This window comes from Solanum tuberosum, unplaced genomic scaffold, assembly GCF_000226075.1.
Source record: "Solanum tuberosum cultivar DM 1-3 516 R44 unplaced genomic scaffold, SolTub_3.0 scf00453, whole genome shotgun sequence".
In the NCBI taxonomy this organism is placed as follows: Eukaryota; Viridiplantae; Streptophyta; class Magnoliopsida; order Solanales; family Solanaceae; genus Solanum; species Solanum tuberosum.
Genome location: NW_006239393.1, coordinates 187,336 through 215,010, shown reverse-complemented (window position 1 = coordinate 215,010; position 27,675 = coordinate 187,336). Strand labels below are relative to the sequence as shown.

Below are 27,675 nucleotides of genomic sequence, written 5' to 3'. Positions count from 1 at the left end.
GCCTTTGGATCCAACTTAGTGACAGATGGTCGAACATCTCGAACATAACAAGTGCTTCCAAACACCTTAGGTTCTACTGGAAATAGTGACTTGTTTGGAAACAGAACACTGTAAGGCACATTACCAGCAAGAACAGTGGATGGCATACGATTAATCAGAAAACAAGCCGTAGAGACTGCATCTGCCCAAAACTGTTTAGGAACCTTCATTTGGAACAAAAGTGCTCGAGTTGTCTCAAGTAGATGCCTATTCTTCCTCTCAGCAACTCCATTTTGAGAGGGTGTATCAACACATGAAGACTGGTGGAGAATACCGTGTTGTCTCATGTATGATTGAAATGATTCTGACATATATTCTTTAGCATTGTCACTCCTTAGAATACGTACCGAAGCATTGAATTGTGTTTTGACTTCAGCATAGAAGGCACAAAAGTGAGTAAACACTTCTGAGCGACTCTTCATGAAATAAATCCAAGTCATACGAGAAAAATCATCCACAAAAGTAATAAAATACTTATGCCCAGTTTTGGAAATGACAGGGCATGGTCCCCAAACATCAGAATGAACCAACTCAAAAGCTGACTCAGCCCGCTTATTAACCCTTGGACTTAATGAGCTGCGATGATGTTTTGCAAATCGACATGACTCACATTCTAATGAAGAAATATTTTGGAATTGCGGACAAAGCTTCTTTAGCAAAGGTAGAGATGGATGTCCCAATCGACAATGTGCTTCAAATGGAGACACAACACTAGAGCAGGCAACAAACTGAGGCCCCCATTCATCCAAAATATAGAGATCGTCAGATACATGTCCTTTACCAATAACCTGATTCGTCTTAAGATCACGAAACAAACAATGATCCGGAAAGAACGAAATATAACAATTAAGGTCTCTGGTAACTTTGCTAACAGAAATCAAATTGAAGGCCAACTTTGGTAGACTTAATACTGATGACAAGGTAATAGTGGAGGTTGGTTTAACAGTCCCATATCCATCACTGTTACAAGTTGATCCATCAGCTACAGTAACCGGAGAGGGAGCTTTGTGTGACTGAAAACTAGTAAAAATGTTAGAATTACCGGTCATGTGATTTGAGGCACCTGAATCAATCACCCATTTATTTGAAGAGGTGATTAGACATGTTTTATCTGATTTAGTAAAGGCATTAACTGAGGTGGATTCCTTCAATAATTTCTGATATCGAGAGAATTCAGCAAACTCCTTTGAGGAAATCAAAATCATTTTATCAAACCTTTGAGTTCCCTGATTACAGTCAGTCATATTCCCAACAAAACGCTCACGGTACCAAAATGAATTGGTGGACAAACCAACAAGTCCCAAACAGACTATAATCCCAAAGAAAAGACAATACAATCACCAAAATAAAATGACTAACCAGATCTGACCGCACCAAGACCAATCTGGCCGAATAATCAGAAACGAAGGGGATGTTGACCGGAAAAAAACAACAACAATGTCTGAGAAGCCAACAGATTTTCTGGACAGCAACCCAAAAATTAGAAGGATGGACAGGTCGTCTTCTTTGATACTTCGTTTGAATGTTTCGAGTTCCGACTAAATAACCTTATCGAAACAGCTCCAGAATGACTCAAGCTTCAGATTTGAGTTCACAAACAGATCTCCCACAAATATTCTTAGCACCCTTCTTGAATTTCCAGAATTTTGAAGCACCAGCTTCACTCAAGAAAGGCAGACAATCAAGCTTCAGATTTTAGAGTTTCAATCTGAACCCAGATGCCACAAAATGGATTCAGTACACTTAGACAATCAATTTCTCTAACATAGAAATAGTGTCCAGATTCAAAGGTGAAAGATAGAGCTCTCAACTACTTCCCCGAAGCCACAGTAGCTTCCGGCGAAGTCACAGTGACTTCCGGCAAAGCCAAATCCCAGCTTAGACAGCTGCTCTGATACCATGTAACTTATATTATATGGAGAATGACTTGTTCCTTTCTATTCATCAAGACAAGATACTTATACAAATACTATGCTTCTATGAAAGGAAAACTAATCAAAGTAAATCAACTAAGAATCTGCTCCTATAATTAAATTAGCTATATATGGAAGATATAATATTTACACCTATTATATTCTATAACAATCACAAACCTGTTGATAAGAAAGGGAGTGTATCACTGCACCGCCAACTTCCAAGAAGTGGTCAGGAGTTATAGAGTGCAAATCCTGAACCTGAAGTTACAGCAAGAAAAGAAGTCACAATTACAGATGATAAACTCAAGCAAAAGAAGAAAACATTATAAGCAAGTCAGTGTAGTTTCAGAGCCCTTTTCACAAACCAATTCCTTACCATCTTTTTGAAAGAATTAAAGTTGGAAAATTATTTTTCTCCTATTAATTATTAGGTTGAGTTAGAAATGAAGCTGAGTGCCATTTACAATCATCTATCAGTAAAAATAAGTACCTTCTTACAAATCAATGGAACAATGAAACTTCTATGAATGAATAACTCATCCACCTTTAAGATGTTGAAAGGGTTAAAGAGAGAATATATGTTGAAAAAATCCAAATGATATAGATTCTCATCCTTAAAAGTGACGGAACAATTTGCGCATAAGAATGTATAACATTAATTGAGAGTTTAGAAAATAAACTAATAAAGACACCTACCTCAAATCACAATCATATGTTAGCAATTCACCTATATGGACATGATATCTACTTGGATTCTTACGGATACATCCCTCAAGGCAATCAAAACTCAAATAAAAGAAACTTTAGTCACCGGTGCAAATATATCAAAATGATCAGGACCCAATGACCATGATGATGTTTCACTTTTTCCGGAGTTTTTTTCATTTTATTTTTAAATCAGCTTCTGGCCATGAAAATTCCAAATATGGCTTAAAGTTGTATTTGGAACTTGAAAAAACACCCAAAACCTTACTTCCACTTTTTTCTCATTCAGTAAATTTTTCTTTTTCAAATTCTACCCTAAATTGTTTACTTTTATAAAAATGATCCTATTTAAATTGTATTTCATGTTTAAATCATATTTCATGTTTTAAGGAAAAGTGCATTCAAACAAACCTACAATACAAAATGATTTTCTACGAACGACACCCAATCTTCTATACATACAGGAATTTCGTGGATGCATACAAAAAAAGGATAAGAAACTACTTCTCAATTTTATAAAATTCTTCAGTAACCCCTCAAAAGCTCTTCTATTTATTTCTCTCCAAACCACCCACATGAGTGATAATAGAGCAACAATCCATGCCATCTTCTCCTTTCTCTCCTGCCATTCCAACTTAAAATTACCCTTTTCATAGTGTCTGGCATCACCCAATATAAACCAATTCATCTCATGATTTCTAACCAAGCCTTGAAGTTACCGAACAGTGTACTAGGAGATGGTCGACATCTTCAACTGCTCTGTTGCACATAACGCGCCAACTAACATACGTAACCTTTCTCTTCCTCAAATTCTCTGCGGTTAAAATAACCCCCTCATATTGCTATACAAGTGATAAAACACACATTTCTTGGTGCTTTAGAAATCCAAATCGGAGTATATGGAAAACAACATCCTCCATGTTCAGAAGCTTCCCATAATAAGACTTAACAGAAAATTCCCACCGCCATCCATCGTCCCTATCTTGTGCAGAGCTTTGTTTAATTGAGAAAATTGGTCAATCTTTGAAACTTTGTCACCTCTCGACTTTGAAAGTTCCTCCTAAACCTCAAGTCTCAAAAAAACTTCTCCATCTAGTAATCTCCGGATTCATTGGATTGACAACTCCTTTTGTCAAGAAATTCTGTAAATGTTTCGAAAAGTGGACATCAATGTGTTACCCTATACCACCTATGCTCCCAAAAGGATACCTTTCTCCCATCCTCCACACTCCACAATGAATGACACATGTACAATAACAACAACATACCCCGTGTAATTCCAGAAGTGGGGTTTTGGGAGGGAGGAGTGTACACAACCTTATCCTTCTACCTTATGAAGGTAGAGAGACTATTTTCGATAGACAGTCAGCATTTCAAAATCAGTAAGAAAAGGAATGCAGTAGTAAAGAAGCCATGTAGAAAATAATGAGGAAAAGAAGAGTAGCAAAAACAAATAATACGATAACCGAAGCAAAGGAAACAACAGGTAATAATAAGATCGAAGAATAATGTAGTAGGAGAGTAGTAATAATAATAATACTGATTAGGAAAGCTAGACAACACTCTGACTATCTACTAACCTTGTACCTAATCCTCGATCTCCATACCCTCCTATCTAGAGTCATGCCCTCAGTAAGTTGCAGGTTTGTCATGTCTTGTCTAATCACCACTCCTCAATATTTCTTCGGCCTATTTCTACCTCTTCTTAGACCCACCACAACCAACCTTCCACACCTTCTCACTAGGGCATTTATGCATGAGTGCATCTCCTCTTCATATGCCCGAACCTCTCAGCTTCGCCACCATCATCTTGTCCACCACAGAGGTCGCTCTCACCTTGTCTTGAATATCTTTGTTCCTAATCTTATCTCTAATAGTATGTCCACACATTCATCTCAAACTGCAGCGATGGTTATGTAGGGATTGCTTACTTTAAAGGCATTTTTTTCTTTAGACAATCTTCCAAGTATTGCTATCTCTATTGCTACCACACACATATCTATTCCACATTCTCTCGCTTAAATTAATAAGTAAAATAAATTTTCCTACATAAGTTATTTGGGGTATTAGCAATGCATTTTAATCCCGCAGATTAAACATTACATTGGATATACAAAAAGTCCATACCATAAACCAAACTCTATGTTAGCTATAGAATTAAATTAGTACTGCATAGTTTGGTTGCACGTCTAACGCTATATTAATTATGCATAATCTTATGTTGGGATAGTGTCTCCCTTATGAGGCTGATCAAATGTCATCTTGATCGCATGCATAAATTACAGTTCACCAAATTTAGTCATATTTTGTATCTCTGTATCCATTTGCCTTTCCTAATTCTATTTCCTGGGGTTCATCAGAGTGTTTTTAAGCTGGTGAAAATGTATTCACATTATGGTGCTTCTCCCCCGACTGCTGAATGAAATTATGCAGTTCTTTTTGCTCTCACAAGAAATTTTACTCCACAAATTAGTTAGATTGCTTAATTAAATCTAGTTAAATTCTGAAAAATAAGGGTAGTCTACAATCTCCAGTGATCTGTGCCTATTTCAATTTGATAATAGAAGAAATGCTTCAAAACACCCAAAAGAACCATAGGAAGACAAAACATCCTTGATTAGATAATAGCTAAAATTTGATTTGCTAGAAAGGAAAGGGAAGGACATGATTGTGAATCTACAGACCATTTACTAGCACCATCTGTCGTCCCTTTTCTTTTCTTTCTGATTCTTCACATCAAGATGAAGACTAAAGCAAAGCTAACAATAGTCACTCTGAATGTTTGGAAACAAATGATGATCTTGAAAAATTCTTAGTACTTGTGTCACCCCTTTTCTTCTTTCTGAATTTTCACATCAAGATGAAGACTAAAGCAAAGCTATAATAATAGTCGCTCTGAACATTTGGAAACAAAAGATGATCTTGAAAAATTCTTAGTACTTGTCCCGATGCACTAAGCAAATACTAAGATAGTACGTAAACAATCTTATCCTATTACCTACTGATACCCGAATATTAAAGTTGAATGCTCCAGTTATTGCGAACAAGTCATCCAAATACCTCTGGCATACTTGTAATAGAGGAACAATTGAAAGAGGATTCGCAGTGATGTCTAGACAAACCACAACAATCAAGAGAGAATGTCAAATTCCCCTAAAACAGTCTAGTTTGTGTATATTAACAATCACCACAACCCTTTGCTATAAAATATAGAAAGGACCACAGTCAGAAGGATGAAAAACAAAAAGAGAAATGGTAAAAGAAAAAAAAGTATCCAATTATTTGCAACTAATGCAACCTAAAACAAATTTCTAGGATTTAGCAGGGTAATGTCAACCAAATTTTGCTAGGTACCAAGAGTTGAAGTGTCTAGAGAGCCACCATCGAATGTGGTGCTTTTGTAGAAGTTGTGTTTTAAGTTGGGAAATAACTAACTGATATCAACCTTAAAACCGCCATTGCCTAATAATGTTGGTAGTTTTTTATGGTTAATGTTGGTACTTTAGTGGGTTTAAAAAGTAGGGTCCAAAACGGAAGGGTTAACATGATGAAGAGAACTGACAATTTTTTCTCCATTTCTAAGTGAAAGAAAACTTTGAAAAGAAAGAAAGAGTCGAAATATTCCAATACGTGCAAGTACAATATTTACCAACAAGTCCACTGTCAAGGGAGTGCCACCCCTTTCAATTTGAAGCTCAATTTTCTGCTCAACACTATCATCAAGTAAAGTCTCCATCTTCAGGAACTGGGTAACAACCTGCATGAGGCTTCCAGGATTCATTTGAAGCTATGAACAGTGAAATGTATAATTTTCCTACTCATCTGACAAAATTAATTTCCGAAAAAGTAGTATTCTTGTATTCACGAAAGATCTGAGCAATCAAATAGGATAATAGAAGTGTCCCTCACAACATGCCACGCAGCAGAGGAGACAGATAGAGCTAGTGTATGACTCAGTCAAATAAGTCTCTGATCCAACCTAGTTCAATGGTTGGCCTGGGAGAATTCATGTGGGTCTGTAGAATTCGGTGGGATGCAGCCATTTGGGAAAATGAGAGGGAATACAGTTCCATATAAGAAGATAAATCTCTAATTAAGTTGCTGAAAATAGTATAGTTATAAATGATCTAGAAAGCTTGTTAGAATGAGCATAGCAAAACCATCAAATTTTAAAAGTCCAACAAGATCAAAGAAAGACTAAGGGCCTGTTTGAATTGGCTTTTGGCTTAAGACTTATAAGCCAAAAGCCATAAGTTAGGATTTCTAACTTATGGCTTTTGGCTTATTTTTGTTATTTTGGCTTTAAAATAAGTGCCTATAAGCACTTTTTAACTTTACCCAAACACTTCAAAATTGCTTAAAAGCTATTTTGGCTTAAAAGCACCTAAAATAAGTCAATCCAAACGGGCACTAACCTCCCCATTCATGCGAACAAGCACATCGCCGGGTTCTAAATGATTATGAGCGGGGCCACCAGGAACCTGCCATAAACCCAACGAAAGAATAAATCTTGATAAACAGAGGCATATACTTTTATGGAAATGACATGGGATGGTGTACCTACCAGAGAATCGATAACAAGCATTCCAGTTTCGGAGGGTGGAGTTGAATTGCGCACCAACTATTCCAGTCAAGTTTCAACAGATTAACGATCATTATTTTAGTAATCTACCGTCTGGAAACAAAAATCTTAAATCCTTACCTGTTCCGTCTCACGTTGAACACCAAGCCTGCGTGTCTCATCAAAGCCTTTATGGAGAAACGTCACCTATATTAAAAACATCCAAGTAAAACTAAAGTTTGCCAGGAGAAAAACGATGTGTCCACATGCACAATAACAGATTAACAGATAAAAAACATTAACTACCAAAATTTGATAGCCCCTTGAAGAAGAAACAGCAGCGCAACCGCTGTATTAGTAAAGTCATTCAGATAATCTTTTTTTTTTTTATCAGGTAAAAAAAATTTATAAATAAAGGCAAAGCTCGTAAACCAAAAGTAGAGCACCTACAACATTTCAGATAATCTTCTATCATAGAATAATACAAGTTTCCGTCCATATTCAATCATCCCAAAGACGTTACATCATGTTTGAGGAGAAACATGTTAAAACAATCTGAGGCATTACTATATGCTCGAATATAAAATAGATCCAATATATTGGAAGGAAGGTGCAAGGAGATCATATTACCTACCACGGGAGGTGTTAGTCCATAGGCACAGGTTCAAGTTTAATATTCTTAACAACACAATTAAATTTTAAAAATAGATTAACATGTGAAAAATTATGAAAATTAAATTAGAAATAGGATAAAGTTCAATACAAAAGATGTGAAGGAAAATAATTTCACTATCTAGACACGAATAATACATCCATATAAGAACATTTTTAAGTCACAAATTTCTTAACTATAAAACAATACATTATATAATTACAGTAAAATACTTAGTAGAAAATGCTCTTGGGGCATACGGAGCAGACAACCCAAGGGATTAAGTTTGTATGGGCTGTTTGCTCATGAAAATGCTAATGAACGATATTCGATATCTTGTGAACATAGTTTGACATTTTGAGAACTTTGTGAATTATGAAATGATGATTTCATTAAGGTTGCATACCTTGAGGAATACGGAGCAGACAACCCTCGGGTGCATGAATCACCTTTTTATGACAAAACATTGTTTCATCTTCAAAACTAGGGGATACTGGTACCTGTTGCTGGTGGAGGTGGCAGGTATCCCGTGGAATTAGTCGAGGTGCGCAAAAGTTGGCCTAGACACCAGAGTCATCCAAAAAAACTAGGGATACTAAGTTTGCTCTTCTATCCTTCTCCACTTAGATAGTGGACTTGGTTCAACAGCTAGGTTTTGAACTCATAACATACACCTACCACACATCCCACACTGTATTACCTTTATCGTTATATCAAAACTCCAGGAACACGGATAAAAGAACTACTTACTGATTTATTATCAGGTAGCAAATGGATTTTGGTTAATGGAGCTAAATGTGTTTGGAGTAGAGTGGTTAATATCAATTACAGGGTAAGGATGTGATGCACAGATAGTTTAGGAGGAGAACATGCAGGGAATGGGACCATAACTTCTTTTTTCCCTTATTGGGTACTTTAGAGAGAGGAATAGAAAAACATTTGAAAGGATGGGAAATCAATTTGTATGAGTGATGCGCGTCTTTTGCTTTTGGTGAATTTTTTATACAACCAAAAGGTCCCTCTTAGTGTAGATGATTCAGTATCATTCATAGAGAACCAAATCTCTTTCTCTCATCTTTTCTTTGATAGGTAATCTTTTCCTCTATATCTCCCCATAGTATAAATGAAAATAATTACTTTATCCAAACAAAAGACCCCCTATATTCTTTAATTATCACTTCGGCTCTTTCATACTTTTGAATAAGCTACTCGACCGACTAAAGCTAAAAGGAGAAAAAGATATACAAGTCCTTTTGAGGTATTCATGGGAAGAAAACGAGTACCAGCAACCAACCTGAAGTGTACCACGAGGAATCGTGACCGCTGCCCATGTATTAGTAGAATAATATCCTCCTTCCTGTAAGAACTTGAGTGACCTGACAACCTAGTATCCAAAAGAAGAGGGATGAAAATGTTTCTTGATTTACAAAATAATAGAGAAGATGAGCCTTAACACAAATTGGGTAAAAAGAGTTGGAAAGAAGATAGAAACAGAAAAATGTAATACTCCTAACCAATCTATAGTCCCGTTTTTCTAATAAAAAATAATCCTAGATTCTCATCAGAAGCATTTACGCATAGACAACCAAAACACTATTAACGGGTAGCAGTTGGAATACGGGATCGACCTGAAATAATAAGGAAAAGGAGAAGTGAAACAGGAAGTTCCATGAAGAAACTTCAAACATCTCTCATCTACCAAACTATTTTTAAGGATAATGCATAAATAATACAGGGGAGGGACAAAAACATACAAGAAATTTTTTGTCTACAGAGGTACTCAAGAAGTAAAAGAATTTGGATCCTTCATATCATACAGAATAAGAAACCACAAGTCAAGTGACAGAGTGCTGACTCATGACCAATCTGAAAGGAGTCAGTCAAAATCAGAAATGAAACAAAGACACAGATCACTTCCCAGTTGGCCTCAATAATGATAAAATAAGTAGAACAAGAAAACTCTGAGCAGCAAGCAGCATAAAAAACAACGTGAAAGCAACCAATTTCAGAGAAGAATAAATTTCTTTTTTCTTCACCCATTCAAAGCTATAATATTGTAAAGCCCTGTGAAAAAATCATAAGATTTAAGACTTAAGTGCGCCAATGACAATTAGAAATAAGGTTTTGTGTAGCAAAGGAGGCTACAGACTAAAACCTATCGTATGGACATTGAGGTGCATTGGAAGTGATTTAAGGTCCACGGAGAATCCTAAAACAAAGACAAGTTGATATCTACGCAACGGACTAAAGTTCCAAATGAGCTTGCACAAGTTCTAACTTCAAATGAGCACAACTCCAAAGATATAAAGAATTCTGATGTGAGTTGCATATCAAATTAAAGGTCTTCGAGTTTATTTTGCCATGCTTCAAACCATTTTTGTCATTTCGACATTCCTACAAGGAGTTATGACCTTTTACTGAGGGGTACCAGAGCAGTTACGTAGCCAGGAAGACCTGCGTCGGTCATGCAATTGCGTGGCCGAATCCAAAACGTGTCAAAGAAAGAGCCTAGACCTGTGTGGTCCACGTAGGTACCCCTGAAGTTTTTTTAATCTGGGGCATGGAGAGAGAAAGAGGCATAAATTCTGGTCAATTCTTGGATTCTAGAGAAGAGGATTACTTCCCTCCTAAATACACTTCAAGGTAAGTGATTATGGTAAACTTTGTGCTGATATACTGTTACCTTTCTCAAAAAACAAATACATCTGCAAAATAGAATAACATAACAAAAGTCTGTAACATATAGGACAACAGAAAACATGTACTAACTCGTTCTAAAGGCAAGAAAAAAGCAGATGCACTTGATAACTTGCTCCCAGCATTCAAGGCAACAGCTCTTCCTTGCCAATCAATTACAGGCGAGCCACTTGAACCACCTTTAGTCCCCGAAGCAGCCTGGGGGAGAAGAACACAAAAATTGAACAATAGAAGTAGTCATTGGAAGTGGAGGAGAAAAACCCAAAGCTACTACTATAAGAACAAGAACCAGATGTACAAAAAACAAAAATTGGAGAACATAAAAGTGTATCAGGTTGAAACAAAACAGTAATTTCTTTGACTCATTTACGACATTAGCATTTATGGCAAAACGAAATTGATAGAAGATCTCCTCAAATCCTATCTATTAAACTAAGAGCAGAGACACTCACTTGGAAGCTGTATATTAGTTGAGGAGGCAGAAGAAACTGTAATAGATCTCATTTGTATATATTTATCTTCTCGTTTTTTACCAACAAATGCCTACCAGAAGTGCTCAAAGAGTTAAAATTTTCTCAGGTAGTATTCTTTTTTGGAAAATTTAAAAAATGTGAGCATCTTCCTTTTTTGCTTCTAAACAGGTAGTCCCTCCGGTTCATTTTGAATGCTGTTTAAGGTTTTGGTGGTTCACTCATTAAGAAAGCTATTTAAAAACATTACCAACAATTGTATTATCATTCTATCAATCATTAATATCATTACAAGCATAAACCTTAAACATCCTCCAACAAATTGCTAATTGAAGATAATAAAGGCAGACAACATTAACCATTTTACTAAATCCATATCCAGTAGTCAGACAGGCAAGTATCCAGTGCTACTGCCTAATAACGAGAGAGTAACATCAATATGCTTACTTGCATGTAGAATGTGTTGAAGTCATTGTAGCCGTCTCTGCACAAAAATTGGAATTGTTATCAAATGCTGACATTTTGGGAACCAAGACTTGCAAAACTGTTCACCAATAGAAAAGAACTGCAGAACTTCATTAAGAAGAAAAACAGGTTCTTCATAATCACAGGGAAGCCAGGTGATCTAGTATATGCAAAGGGCAAGGTAGTAGTTTAGTTGATTAACTTAAATGTGACACATCCCTCCAAATGCCTCAGCCTACTCATTACACTGGAAAACTTTGAAGTCCTTGACATGAACTAGCACAAACAACAATCTTTAATAGATCTATTTATTTGACAAGAAAGATAAGATTATTAATGAGAAATAGCACCAAGTAATGCATATATGAACAACACAAACTCGGTCCCTTAATAAACGCATGGAACTGAGAAAATCTAAAGCTGTGTCATAAAGTTAGCAATTTAAGAAAAAAAAATGCAAATATTTATACTTAAGCTTATGAAAGGCTCTGCTTTCTGTTTGACTTAAATTTGGTTCCTCTACAACAAAATCACCCAAAATACACAGTGGGAAGGGTAGACCATAATTTCCTGATATATTTGTCCAGTTTCCATCCATGCCAACACTACAGCAGCTCCTTCACTGATCTTGGCATCACCCATATCTATCTAACTGTGTTCAAGAACATCACTCAGAGCTATCTAGTCACCTGATGGTGTAGCAAAAATGATTCACCTACTCTGTTTCTCTCTCGCACATAAAGCATCTGTTGCATATGCTGAAGCCCATTTCTTGAAATTTGACTCAGTAAGACGCCCACCATGAGATACAATCCTACAAAACAAGCTACTTATAGCAGCTTTACTCTTCCAAATGGACTTCAATGGCCAAGGATCTGGCTGGGTAGTACCAGAAGAGTGAGTAGTCGGCACACTTGACCGAAAATGTCCATTTACCTTACGCTGCTGCTTCCACCTTAAGGAATTTACTATATTGATATGGGGCAGCATTAAATACTTTCGATAGACTGAGAACCCAAAGTCTTTCAGGGATGGAAAACTAAACTTAACAGGAGTCTACAGCTGGTGCTTAATTCTTAACCATACAAGATTTTGAGATCCATAAGCAGTGCCACTTCATATTAAACTAAAATGTTTGACATCCAAAAAGTCAGCCGTGAGCCAATTTTTCTGATCACGTTGCAGAGTCCACTTGGATGAGGGAAATCCTATATTGCTATTGCAACACACCACAAATCACATAAAAGCAGGTTTTAAAATAGAACATTTTCTTGGTCCAAGATTACAAAACAAACGGCATTTCAAAATAATGTTGAACACCGATAATATTCTTGCAGGCTCTACTATCTTTTTTTTTAAAAATGGTAAAGGTTAAAAAGACAATCATTTAGTCAAGTACAATCAACAACTAAGATCAATGAAACAGTAATTCATCACAATCTATTTATCCAGAAAAAAAATCCAACGCATTCTAGCATCAGGACTTACTTAAGAAAGAACATTGTGAGTGACAAGTTACATACTTTTTATACTGCAGAGCAGTAATTCATCACAATCTATTTATCCAGAAAAAAAATCCATCACATTCTAGCATCAGGACTTACTTAAGAAAGAACATTGTGAGTAACAAGTTACATACTTTTTATACTGCGGAGCATCTCTATCTAATCGAGCAAGGGTACCCGCCAAAATAGACACCTGAATAATTCAGAAAAAAAAAAAGCAAAAAGAATAAGAATCTAGAAATTCTGAAGCATTATACCACTAGAAAATTTGACAAAGATGCAAGGGAAGGGTTAATAGAACATAAAAACAGAAGGTCATGTAACAAAATTAATTTGAGATAGCACAGTAGGTTACGACATGGTTTCAGACGCATGAATATATCAGCAATAGGATTAGAAGTAACAGTAACACAACAATAGGTCAGTAACATAACAATAGAAGGATGGCTCAATAATATTCACAGGGAAGATCAAACAATAACAATAGTTAAGGATAACTCAGTTATATTCATATGGAAATCAACACCTATTAAAATAGCATTCCATTGATTGACTTCAAGAAGAAACTAAAGTTCAAATTGAACATTCCGAATGCAGACAGAATCACCTTATACTCATAAAAGGGTGGAAAGGCCTTGAACAACATAAAGAATATCCTCTTTAATCTTTGGAAAAACTTGCCTATACCCTTTAATGATCTTTGTGAGGCAACAGAGTCCTTAACCCGTAAGAATACTCTTCAAATGATTATGGGAGGTCTCAAAGCCACTCTAGAAGAATAGAAAGCATAGGATCTAAAATCCACCCTACTTTGTAAATCAAGAAGTATCGCATGCATTCACCCCTACTCACACGCAGGATGGGGATATTCAATCATGGTTAGTCGAGACCAACAGTCATGAAAATTAGGGAGACACAATTCATCTTGTGTTCAGTGATTTGACGATAAGAAAAATCCTTTTTATCATCTATAATTAAATGCATCAACACAGTATGTGGTATATCAATAGAATAGATATGTTGTGACATATGAGAAATTCACTAATATAAAAGGGAGTACAAAAATATTGAGTAATCACCTCACAAGATTCACTCTTAAAGAGGTTGATGTTCTCCCCTAAGTTGCTCGGACTCGGGTGCGGGTATCCGAGACGGATGCGAATCCGAGAGTCGGATTCGGCAAAATTTAAATTTTAAGATTCCGGGGTGCGAATCCGAGTATGGATATGGGTGCGAATCCGAGTATGGATATGGGTGCGGGGATTCGGCTAAAATTATTCAATATTATAAAATATAGTTATAATAATAATAATAATAATAAATATCTTGTAAAACGCAATACTTAAAAGCATATCAATTATAGATATACAAATTTAAAAGTATAAATTAATTACTTGTTACTAATTAATTTTAAAAAAATTATAATTCATTTTATTTATTATAAAAAGAAATAATCATTTATATATATATATATATATATATGTAAAGTTGTTTCAAAAAAAAATATATATATATAGCCTAAGTTAAATTAGATAGTAGTACAATTCATTAAAGTTCTGTGTACTGCCCTTTCTTCTCCCAAGAACGCCCTTTCATCTCCCAAGAAACCCTAGCCTGCTCTTTTCCTTTTCAAGAAAAAAAACTCTCTTCTTTTTCAAGAAAAAAAACTTTGAATTATTTGTTCTTTCCCATGGAGCCAAAAAAGATCTGCCTGCTCTCTCTCTCTATGTTTGTAAGCTTTGCCTCTTCATCATTCTTTTCCATGGAGCAGCCAGACCTTGTGACAACTTCGTCGTCGTCAACTTTCGCCGGCCATGAAATTGATCTCTTCTTCCCCATTTTTTTTCTCGGCTTTGGTCAAAGTATCCGGATCGGATTGACCGAATCCGACACGCACCTCGCACCCGCACCCCACACCCCCACCCCGCACCCGCACCAATGTCGTGTCGAGACGGGTTCGGCCGCAAAAATGAAGAGTCCGCGCAACATAGGTTCTCCCCCTAAACATTGCTTCACTGCCTCACCGCACCACCTCGCAGGAAACTGCCAGAAGAGAGAATGACCACTTCTCTCTCACTTGGGAAACGTGCACCAACATTCCCCTCTCTGAACTTTTCTCCGGCGAGGCCCCTAATTGGGTTATTATTTTAAGCATGGGAAAATGAAGAAAGTTTCAAGTATCTTGGGTCTATTATGTATTATCCAAGGAAATAGGGAGATTGATGATGATGTCACACATTGTATTGGTGCAGGATCAATGAGATGGAGGTTCGCACCCAAAGTTTGTGTGATAAGAAGGTGTCACCAAAACTTAAAGGCAAGTTTCACGGAGTGATGGGTAAACCAATTATGTTGTATAGGACAGAGTACTGGCCAGTCAAGAACCCTCACTTCAAAAGATGAAAATTGCGAAATGAGGATGTTGCAGTGAATATATGGGGATACTAGAAAAGAAAGGATTAGAAATAAAAATATCCGGGATAAGATAGGAGTGGTCTCGGTGAAGAAAAAGATGCGGGAAACGAGACTGAGATGGTTCAGGCATGTGAAGAGGAGATACACAAATGTCCCAATGCGAGAGAAATGAATGGTGATTAGACAAGACATGACACACTTGCAACTTATCGAGAACATAACTCTAAATAGGAGGATATGAAGGTCAAGGATTAGAGTACAAGGTTAGTAGGTAGTCAAGCCTTGTCTATCTTTCTTTATTAATATTATAATTATTACTCTCCAACTACATTAATAGTAGGGGTAAGGTTGCGTACACACCACCCTCCCAAACCCCATTGGCATGTTGTAGTTTTATTTTTGATGACCTGGTGTCTGGGCCAGCTTTCACGCACCTCAACTAATTTCACAGGATACCTGCCACCTTTCACCAGCAACAGGTATCAGGTCATTCTGTCCATCAAGACTAGGACAGATCAGAAGAATCACCTAGTGTTTTTTCTCTCCACTGGGTAATGACCCTGAGACCTCATGATTCTCAACCACTACATTAACCACTAGGTCATACCCTTGGGTGCTGGTATGTTGTAGTTGTTATTATACATGTCATTCAGGGTGGAGGGATGAGAGAAAGGTATCCTTTTGGGAGAGTGAGAAATAGAGGAGAAGAATATTATTGAATTATGTCTCTACATTATTACATTGAAACCCTATTTGTAAACATTAAATTAGACTTCTTTTTCAACTAGGACACTACATTATAAATCTTTTCCAAGTAGAATTCTATACACTATTCTATTATTATTCCTATTCTAAGTAGGATTATATATACTATTCTTGTTCATATTCATATTCTAATACTCCCCCTCAAGCTGGTGCATACAAGTCATAATGCCATATGCACCTAGCTTGTTACAGATGTAATTAATACGAGGACCGATGGGGGACTTGGTGAAGATATCTGCAAGTTGATCACTCGATTTCACAAATTTTGTGATAAATCTCCCGTGAGTATCTTTTCTCTGACAAAGTGACAATTAATCTCAATGTGCTCAGTCCTCTCATAAAATACTGGATTTGATGTAGAATATCGATAAAACACAGAATGATCAACTCCACTATGAGTCATGGCGAACTCCTGAATTATTGTGCTGAACTTCCTAAATCAAGCTCGAGAAGACTATTTCAGACTCAATCGACATATAAGGCAACTAGACTCTCCCTAAGCAACAAAACCAAATGGTTGCTCCATATAGACTTCTTCCTCAAGATCTTCGTGGAGAAAAATATTCTTAATGCTCAACTAATTAAAAGGTCAATGACGAACAACAACCATAGATAGAACAAGGCATACATATGTTATTTTGGCCCCGAAAGAGAGAGTATCACTTTCATTGGAAAAACGCACGTAATTACGCAAATCAGATCTGAGGAGTCACCAAGAGACGCACGGTGCAATGTAACTTAGATATGACAAAATAGTTTGGAAAGATGCATAGTGCTACATAAATCAGATATGAGAAAATAGTCACCGAAAAGATGGCAAGTGCTACACAAATGGAATATGAGAAAGCAGTCACCGAAAAGATCGCACGGTGCTAAACAAATTGGATATGAGAAAGTAGTCACTAAAAGGATCAAAGATGCACGATGCTTCACAAATCGGATATGAGAAAGTAGTCACTGGAAAAGATGCACAGTACTACGCAAATCAAATATGAGAAAATAGTCACCTAAAAGATGGCATGGTTCTACGCAAATCCTGATGGATGTGGTGTTGACACAAAACAATCCTAGAAAGTCACTGGAAATTGACGCATTGTGACTTGTCTACTGACTTTTTTCCCCTGAATATGGGGTTCATGCTTGTATAATTGGTCCTACTTTTGTTAACATAACCATTGGCTAGACGGGCAGCATATATAGGCCACACCACCTGTCGGCAGTGGAAGCTCTTTAATTCTCTACTAAGATCGTAAAAGCTCTGATGTCACTTGTTAAGATCGAATAATCAAGTGTCATGCAGAAGCTAGCAATGCAAACCTCGATAGACCATGAGTAAGAAGACGAATGAAAAATATACCGAAAGATACAAACATTTAACGTGGTTCGGTCAATCGACCTTCATCCACAAGAGGAGATGAGCAATCCACTATATAAAAGAGAGTACAAAATATCGAGAGAAATAACCTCACACATTTCACTCAAAATAAACAGAGGTTCACACAAGTGTTACCATTTCTCCTCTACACAAAACTCTCAATGCCCATACGACTACATTATGAATGCTAACAAGTTAGAAGGAATGAGCCTTTATTTATACAGTCACAAACATTTTCCTACAAGAAAAAGGACTGGCCAAATATGGAGACTTTGTGTTTTCTTTTTAGGAAAAGACAAACCCAATTATGGTAAGAAACTCAGGGCAAATACACAACAAATCTCCCCCTTGACCTGAATTTTTGACAAAATAGATTTGCTACACCATCTTCACATAATCTTCAACAGATTGAAGATCCTCTGCAAAATCTATGTCTCGACATAGAGAACCACTCTGAAAAAATTCTCCAACAAAAAGCTTCACTATTGTCAAATAGGTTGCAGCTATAACTAAACCCGTCAAGATGAGCACTCATTTTTAACCTCGCTCTGATACCACTTGTGAGAAATATGAGAAGAATATTATTGAATTGTATATCTATATTATTACATTGAGACCCTATTTATGGACTCTACATAAAACTTATTTTCAACTAGGACACCACATTATAATCCTTTTCCAAGGAGAATTTTATATACTATTTCTATTCCTATTCTAACTAGGATTGTATATACTATTCTTGTTTATATTTATATTCTAACAGGGAGCATAGGTGGTGTGGGGTAACACATTGATGTCCACTTTCCGAAACACTTATAGTATTTCTTCACAGAATGAGTCCAACAAATCCGGAAACTACAAGATGGAAAAGTTTATAAACTCTTTGGCGTACATAGTTCTTCAATAAAGGCACGACACAATATTTTATAGACTATTGAATATGAAATAATGTTTATGTTAATCTTTAGTATCCAATAACATTGGTCTTTGAGAAAGGCATTATTAAAATGGAAACATGTTATTTTTTGCTTGCAATTCATGGCATTACAGGCAATATTTTTAATTTACAAACCAAAATTAGAATTGTATGGTCTAAGGTTGTTAAGCATGACGGCTAGAAGTGTTTTTTTTTATTTCATTGCAAAATCTTCCAATAGTTCCCAAGTATGCTTTGTGCTTTACCAACGACATAGAAAAGTTAAAAACTGGATTCAATGTATAAATACATACATAGTAGAGGGAAAATCTTACCAATCAAATCCATCCACCATTAAAAAGAGAATGTTGAGATGCCTATTAAAGGTTCAATTTGTTCCTTTTAATAGGAACTTACTATTACGGTCAAACATAACAACTTACACCACTTTTCAAAAAGCAACAACGGAAACATCTTTAATCTATCAAATGGCTACAACTACATAACCTTGAAGATTACTATATTCACAATTTCCTAACTCCTTCACTTAATAATAAATATATTGGTAAAAGTAAATTAATATGTGCGACAGCTATTGATTCTTTCAAAGTTACTTAACTAAAAAAAGGACATAAAATACACATACAATTAAATAAAACAGAAGTGCAACATATTGTCGTGCTAATGACTTTAAATTAAACCTAAAAATCAATGTCTTTACAAAACTCTTATCAAGACAATTTCCGTGCATCACGCAGATACGCATACTAGTATCAATAAAGAACAAGGTTCCATGCTTCCACAACATATAAGCCAAAAGGGTGAATGACATACAACTAATATTAGTATCATTCTATGGCATAATGCACATTAAGAAGTAAGCAAACTAGAATGTTTATATGAGTGTGTGTGTTGGAAAATTGTAAGGCCTTTATCAAACTAAAGGCTTTGAATGATATTGGGCCTCCACTAAAGGTTTACATGACAATTATGTATATATGTATGTTTGATTATGTGTATGTGAGGGCATGCGCTCATGTGTCTACATTCATCAAAATTACTTCTCCCTCCATCTCATTTTTATGTGTTTTAATTTGACTAGGCATAGAGTTTAAGGAAGTGAAGGAGGTTTTGAATATGTAATGTACCACAATGCCCTTTGAATCTTGTAGTCTGAGGAAAGTTTGAATTTAAAGAAATACTAAATTTGAAGTGGCATTCATTTTTTAACATTCTAAAAAGAAAAGTAAGATATATAAAAATTAAAACATAGGAATAGGAACTAATATATAGCACACAGCGCAATGAGACTTGTCTATCGACTCTTGAAGATGCTATAAAGATTTCATTGCTTCCCTTTGAATTACATGAATCAATTAACACAAATTGACAAAGATGACCAAATATAGGATAATCAAAGAAAGATGTCAAATCTAAGGCAATACCTTCTCTCCACTGTCATTACCAACAACCCTAATTTCTACACCTACAGAGGCTGCATCAGGAGCAAGAGGAATCTCTTCATAGCTCAAAAATTGTATTGCACCAGGGTCATACCGAAAGAAGCCAAAATCATGAACCTAGAAGATAGACATCAAATAGTACTTATCAAAAAAAATGGACGTCAATGGTTATTCATGAATAACAATTAAATGAAATATATGAAGTTCATGCATTTGTAGGAAGCTATCGGCCTCCTTATATAAATCTGCACAAAGCAGCATGCTTAAGTACAAAGAAAGATCTCACTTCTAGCAAACATGCTGAAGCAATCTACTTTCTGATTAATTTTTCATGTGAGTTGTTGGTAGACTAAAAGGGTGCTAATTTTATTAGAAGTAGATTACTTCAGAAACTATTAATTATGTCTTGTTCTTTTCTCTGTAGCAGTTATAAGCAGCAAGGACAACTTATCTATTAATTATGTTTTCCTGTTTCTTTGTAGTTATTAGCAGTAAGGAGGTTATTCCTCCACTTTCTCATTTCAGTAGTAGTAGGAAGTTATTTCCTTGTTATTAGGTGGGTGGTTAATCATCAATGTTGCATTTAAAAGTTATTTGAATTCAATGGAAAGATAAGCAGAAACTTAATTAAGTTTTTGAGTACTTCAACTCCAGAAATCGCAGGTTCTCCCTTAATGAACCAGCACCATAGGTAGTTGAAAGAAAACATGTTATTTCATATTGCAGCATCCTGTACCTAGATCCATATCACGGGACCATAACATATGTCTAACATTGATACTGAGTCTAGTTATACGATTAGGCAATCCATTTGGCAGATTCACACAGCTACAAGGAACATCTACCACCCTCGGAAGCAAAAAGTTCATAAATTTGTACCTATGAAATGCCAAAGTATATCATAATAGTCTTTGTTCAATTAAGGTTCACTATCGGTATGAGGCACTGAAAATGTATCTAAGATTTGTCAAAAGCATACCCATGGCTTAGATATCGGGGAATTTTTCAATTTACCCCCTTTCATTAAGTAACTCTTCCTAGCAGTATCCAGTGAGTCAAAACTAATGTGCAGATACTACTGGTGGAAAAATAACTATGCAGTTGAAGTAACCAAAATATATATGCATATAAACAGGATGCAACAGTCACATGACATATGATTTCTCAAGTGAACTCACAGGGTCCCTGTATATGGGGTAAACTGGTATTTCTTCACGGTTCACGAACATAGCCTCCGCCATCACAGGTCCTACAAGCAAATGAAAAATCACACATCCATTAAAATACAAAATTATGAATTCCAAGTTTCTCTCTTGGTTATCTAAATTCAACCTATATGATAAACGAAATAGTGATTTCTGTTAATCTGTACTCATGACAGTAAATTCGGGTTTCAAGTGAAATATTACTTGAACTTTAAGTGGACTATTGAAATAGTTATTTTAATTGAATTTTATAAAATCTTCAACTTCCCCTCACCAAGCTTTCAAGTTCAAATTTCCATTTTCCATAAACCTTTTTCCATTTCAACTCAAATTTTGTCACTACGAAGAGATTAAAAAGGGAATTTGAGACAAATGAATGATTTTAATCACCAGGTTTAACAACATGTCGATTCGTGAGTATAATTCCCCGACGCTTATCAACAACAAAACCAGTTGCGGAGCTGCAACCGGCAGATTCAGTGTCGAATGCTCGGCAAGCAGTGGTTCGGAGCACGACGACAGCAGGAACTACTTTGCTAAGAGCCTTCCGCCAATCTTCAGCAGTAGCGAGGTTCTCCTTGAACGGAGGATCAATTTCCATACACAAATCCTCCTTCATTATTATAGTTTCCTCTTCTACTGCTACCTCCGACATCAAAATCTCCGATCACGATTGACGGAGAGTGAATTTCCCGGCGACGATGAAGGATATTCCTCTCTCTAAAGCTGACTAGGAGAGAGAAATGAGAGGAAATCGGCGGCGGCTGACAAGTTTGAGTTGGTGTTGACACTGTTAAAAGGTCCCTCTTTTTAAACTACGCTGTAACTTAGTTCGGCCAATATGGAATCATGATATGCTATTATAATATGAAATAATGAAATGAATATATTTTCTCATAAATATAAAAATTTCATAAGTTGTAAAATTATTAAAATAGTCTTAATTGTTTATTCAATCTTACTAAATAAATAAAAAATTATAAAATCACATAATAAATTATTACAAATATATTTGTTCTCGACTGAAGTAATTGTTTCATCCAACTTTAATTGATCAAGTTTTAATTCAATAAAAAAATTGAACATAAATTGTAGTGTATTAGTCTTTAATATAATCCTCCACATACTCCATATAGTATGGACAATCTCCTCACGTTGAACTTGCATTTCTCGATCATATGACCGAGAAGACGAACCAACATTGTTACTTTGAGCCATTTGTTGGTCAATATTATGTGCAACTATATTTTCATGCTCATAGACCATAAATATTTTATCACTCATTTGGTATTCTCACAAATAATTATGTAACACTGCACAAGTTATGACAATTTTCATGTGTGTCAATATCATAATGGTTCATGCCTTGTTTCACTTGTGTGCAATTACACATTTTTAGAGAATTAATTTCGTTCTAAAATCAAACATACTGGAAGTAGTGATTATCAAACATATATCACCAATTTTGTCCTTTTTCATATTAAATTGCTTTAAACATTTTCATATGTAGCCGAAAGAGAAGTTTTTTTTTATTATGAAAAAAAACAAAAAAGTATTACTCCTCCGTTCTTATTTATATTCACCAAATCAATTCCTACTTTATTATTTATATTCACCAAATTTATATAAAATGCATATACACCAACAGAGACTTGGAGAATGAAACTCAAGTGCCCGATATCAAAATCAAAATCTTGAACATCCTCAACTATGAAACTACCCTAAAAATTTATTGATCTAACTATAGTTTAATTTTGTTGATCTAACTCGTGTTTTTGTGGGAAATTCGTTAACTTTTCGACATATTTGAATAAAAGGATGAAAGTTGTCAAGTTTTAAATACTTGAGAAATTTTTTTGTTAAGAAGGATAATTTAAGGATGTATTTAAGTTTGGGTATATTTTAAAGATGTTTTTGGCTATAAACTCATCCTATTTAATGGAAAAAGAAAATCTTATATGTTTTCAATTTGTTTGTTCTATTTTGACTTGACATCGTCCTCCAATTTCCTCTCATTTCAAAAGTTGTGAATACAAATAAATAAAATACATTGTCCTGATAAAATTTCTAAATGCCTTCTGGATATTCCTCAATATCTCAGTTATCCACGGAACGTGACAAGCATGTGATTAATCATCCAATTTTTAAAAAAAAAATCGAAGAATTTCTTGAAAAATCTAAATACAAAATATGTAAATTTTGATCGATAGTTTAAAGTGTATTATTTTTTATTAAATTGACATGAAAAACATTGTAATTTGTAAAATCTTGTATCAATACCTAAATTTTAATTTAGAAATATTGAGTTGATATAAATCAATTTAGCTTTAAATATTAATTGAATTGATTATTGAGAAGTAAAAAGTATCATATAAATTGAATCAAATAAGATGTTAATTAGTGACATATCATGCAACTTTGATGTGATGATAAGAGCACAACTCATGATTCCGTGGATTAGAGGCATGTCATAGGTATAGGTTTGATGCGTATAATGTGTGACTTGAATAAGTGCACACTAAGGAAATTAATTTTCAGTTATATTTAATATTATTTTCATGGTTATTAATTATCTTATCAGTAATTTTAGCTATAAAATAACTAGAAAGCTCATTTTATTTTATAATGTATAGTCAAGTTGTGAATTTAAGTATTCCCATTATTTTATTAGAAGAAAAATGGTGAAAAAGCCCAAAAATATGCAAAAGATAGCAATGGAAGTATTTGACCATCAAAGATGGTATTTTTGAAGTTAAATAGTTATAAGCAATAAAAATTGAAAAAACAAAAATTAGATATTAGAGTTTGGAGCAATCATTTTTACCCAAAAAATAAAATAAAATACATGATTCAATTAGTCAAATTTAATAAAGTGTAATTCTTAATATCGAAAAGAGCTAAATATACGTCTTTATTATCAGAAATAGTTTAGTTTAAATATATCTCTTATTATATTTTCTATTCAAATATTTTTCTATGTACAATAAAAGTGGCGTATAAATTATTTTTTTAAAAAAGACCAAAAATCAAAATGCATGCTCCATGGTACATGACAATGTGGATCCACGTCAACACATTGTCAAAAAATGCATATTTAATCCAGCAATAATAGAATAAGAGAGTATCCAATAAGAAAAAGAATCGTCCTTGAATAATAAAATAGTAGTTTAACTTATTAGAATAGTCGAATTATGTTGAGCAGGTGATTTCTTAAATGGAGTATCTCAATTTTGAAATTACTTACCTACTTAACAATAGGTTATAGCATAAAAATTATTTAATACGGATTATTTCTTTAATATGATTTGTTGGCTATCACATTGACTGTTAAAAAAATGTTAATTACATGGAATTTAATTTAAAGTAAGCTCTTATGAATTTGCATTGAAAGTTTTAACATTTCTAAAATTTAAAATATTTACATGTGGATAATATTTTCTCAAAAAAATATGATGCTAAATTTTGCTACTTAGAGTTAATATTATACTGGTAGCGTGAATTGTACCGTAAATGTAGCCCATCTCCGCTCTCACTCCTGCTTCAGATTGTTCTAGCCCTCTTTCAGTCTTTCTTGAGGTTCTTTTTTCTAAAATTTTGCATCCATTTACCCTTTCTCTCAAAAGAATAGTTTTTAGATGAACTTTCAAAAATAGCAAAAACTTGAAATATACTGAGGCAAAAATAGCTATAGTTTGCTTATTACAATTCGTAGCTACATGTTAGCAAGAGCGAGATTGGAAGAGGGAGGAGAGAGACGAGCGAGATTAGAACAGGGGGGAGAGAGGGAAGAGAGTGGAGAGAGACAAATTGTACTTGTATATTTGTTAGGTAATTGTATATATGTATATGTTTCAATGATTGTATTTGTTGTATATCTACCGGAAAATTGTGTGTGTATATATATATATATATATTATGTAATTAGTATGTATATGTATCAATGAATACAATAGTATTAACGAATACAATTTGTATCAATGAATAAATTGTATATAATTATATCAATGTTGTTTCAAGTTCAACATTTGTATTTGTATAGTTGATTGTTATCATTTGTATCAATCGTATTAACAAATACAATTTGTATCTGAATACAGTTGTGTTGTGTTCAACATTTGTATTTGTATAATTGATTGTCATCATTTGTATCAATATTGTATCAATGAATACATGTGTGTTTGTATTCGCATCACTAAAGAGATCTGTATAATTAACATTTATAATTTGTATTTGTATAATTGATTGTTATCATTTGTGTTTGTATAAACGAATATCAGCATTTGTGTTTGTATAAACGATTGTCAACATTTGTATTTGTATAATTGATTGTACAATTTGTATTTGTGTTAAGAGAGAGGAGGCAAAAAAAGGAGAGAGATAGAGAGTGGGTAGAGTGTCACAACCCAAAAATAGACGTGATGTCACTTGTCTATTCCCATCAAGACAAGTCATTCACAACCCAACGAAAACGAAAGATATGCGAAAATATAAATCAAGAACAAGACAAAGGCGGAAAACTTATTTGTTCCAAGCAATATCCCAAAATCTGGTTGTCATGTGTACAAGCCACTAAATACATAAAGTGCAGAATTAAGAAATAAGTACAAGTCTAAGTCTTTGTTTCTCAAATAGAACAAAGCGCTTAAAGAAAAGGAAAAGAGGGTCCGCCAAAATGACAAGTAACTACCTCTCAAGTCCTTCAATGAGGTTCAGAAAAGAGAAGAAGAGTGATCATGCTATACCGGGCTCGGTACCTACACAAGTGTAGAAACAAGGAGTCAGTACCAAAAATATGATACCCAGCAAGTAGCCTACTAAACAAGGTATCTAGCTAGAAATTGAATACCTTTTACACTCCAATCGAACCTACTCAAACTACAACCTATCAGCCCAACCTAGCAGTTCTACAATGCACTGCTCATAAGGCCTAATATCTGCAGTTCAATAGTCACAAATCATCAATCAAACGAATGAAGTAAGTCAATTTCAAAGTCAAGTAGTTTAGTCATACGCAACAAGTACATCAATCACAATTACCAAGTAAATCATGTACACGCATCAAAGGCATCAAGTCACAATAATCAATCTCTTGCCGGAACCATTTCCCATTGGCTTTATATCAAATCACTAGCCAGAACCATTTTCCATCGGCTTTATAAACACTTGCCGGAAATGACCTCGGTGTAATCACACTCACCGGCAAAGACCTCGGTATCATAATTCATCACATGTCTCTTCATGGTGTTCAAAAATCAAAGCACACAAGCAATATCACACCACACGGAAGAGACTACAAATCATGCATTTCAACTCCACATTCATAACTGATATCATGACTTGGTTCTTAATTGATTGTCGGATTAAACTTGAATTGTTAGTTGGTTCTCCCACTAAAGGGTTAGTGCGGGTGCCACTCACGACGAGTAAGGGTCGTGACATGTAACATATTGAATCCTCATATATCTTAAGGGTTCATCTAGACAAAATGCTTTTTTTTCCATCTTCTGATTATTATTATTTTGTTTATTACAACTGCGTTCCAGATTAGCTTGTGTATACTTTGATTAATTTTCACACAATATATGTCACCTTCCACCAGCAACAAGTACTAGATAACTTTGTTCACCAAGGCCAGAACAGATGAGAAAAAATCACCTAGAGTTTGGTCTCTCCTGAAAATTAAACGTGAGACATCATGGTGTCCAATCCATTTCATTGACCACAAGATCACATCCTTCAGTGTCCTCATCTATTATATCTAATTATTCTAGTGCAAAATTAATCTCAACACAACAACATGGTTACAAGAGGAAAATTAAAAGAGACAAATAAAGGGCGCAATCTGATACACCAAATATATCATGTTGAAAAAAAATTGGAGCCTTAACTAGTCATATAATCTTCAAAGTTTGTGTATAAATATACAAAGACCATATTCAAAAATTACAATTCCATGAACTGTCTAAAAAATTATATTAGCTGATTCGATTGATGGTGTTGTAATAGATAGAAGTACATTATGGCAGGATCAATCACCCAGGCAAATTAAACAACCCTCCTCCAAGATCACTTGGGCTCCTAGAAGAGCCTAGACTAGCATTGTCTAATAATGTCTCAATCTTACACAAGTTAAAGCTTTTACCGGTCATGTTTCCATTTAAACCCATCTCAATTTAATAGCAACATAATACCATGGTTGAAAACCATACTAAAAACAACAATAACATTTGTAATAACAATAGTAATAAAGGCGCAAATAAGTATAAGACTATAAGAGTATCTAGTAAACATTAAGAAAAAATTGACCATAAATTTAATAAGTAAATGAAACAACAAATTTTGAAAAAAAAGAAGAAGAAGAAACATAACGGATGGACATTTCAAATGAGGATATGAGAAAAGAGTATTGAGAATCATATAATGCAACTTAGTTATGCAAACTAATAAAAGACAGAGACAGTCCATCAAATAACATGGACATACAAAACAATAGTAATTGAAAGAGACATATATTAGTCTTAGATCC

At 34.8% G+C, this 27,675-nt stretch overlaps 1 protein-coding gene across 2 annotated transcripts in view; it reads right to left on the bottom strand.

The window, feature by feature from the left end:
- LOC102582840 (protease Do-like 7) overlaps positions 1–21,947 on the bottom strand; it is a 36,137-nt gene extending 14,190 nt beyond the window's left edge. Inside the window, exons 1-12 of one of the 2 annotated variants that reach the window (XR_001471903.1) lie at positions 21,540–21,947; positions 21,123–21,193; positions 19,927–20,061; positions 13,145–13,203; positions 11,488–11,524; positions 10,643–10,768; positions 9,168–9,257; positions 7,363–7,428; positions 7,225–7,281; positions 7,076–7,141; positions 6,310–6,417; positions 2,133–2,213 (exon numbers count right to left, since the gene is read on the bottom strand). Coding sequence is in view for 1 of the 2 variants with exons in the window: in XM_006363954.2 (XP_006364016.1) it covers positions 2,133–2,213; positions 6,310–6,417; positions 7,076–7,141; positions 7,225–7,281; positions 7,363–7,428; positions 9,168–9,257; positions 10,643–10,768; positions 11,488–11,524; positions 13,145–13,203; positions 19,927–20,061; positions 21,123–21,193; positions 21,540–21,804 (1,161 nt within the window). In the remaining variant the exon portion in view is untranslated. The remainder of the gene's footprint in view (positions 1–2,132; positions 2,214–6,309; positions 6,418–7,075; positions 7,142–7,224; positions 7,282–7,362; positions 7,429–9,167; positions 9,258–10,642; positions 10,769–11,487; positions 11,525–13,144; positions 13,204–19,926; positions 20,062–21,122; positions 21,194–21,539) is intronic. The other variant, XM_006363954.2, reaches the window with a different exon arrangement.
- Between the last annotated feature and the right edge of the window lie 5,728 nt (positions 21,948–27,675).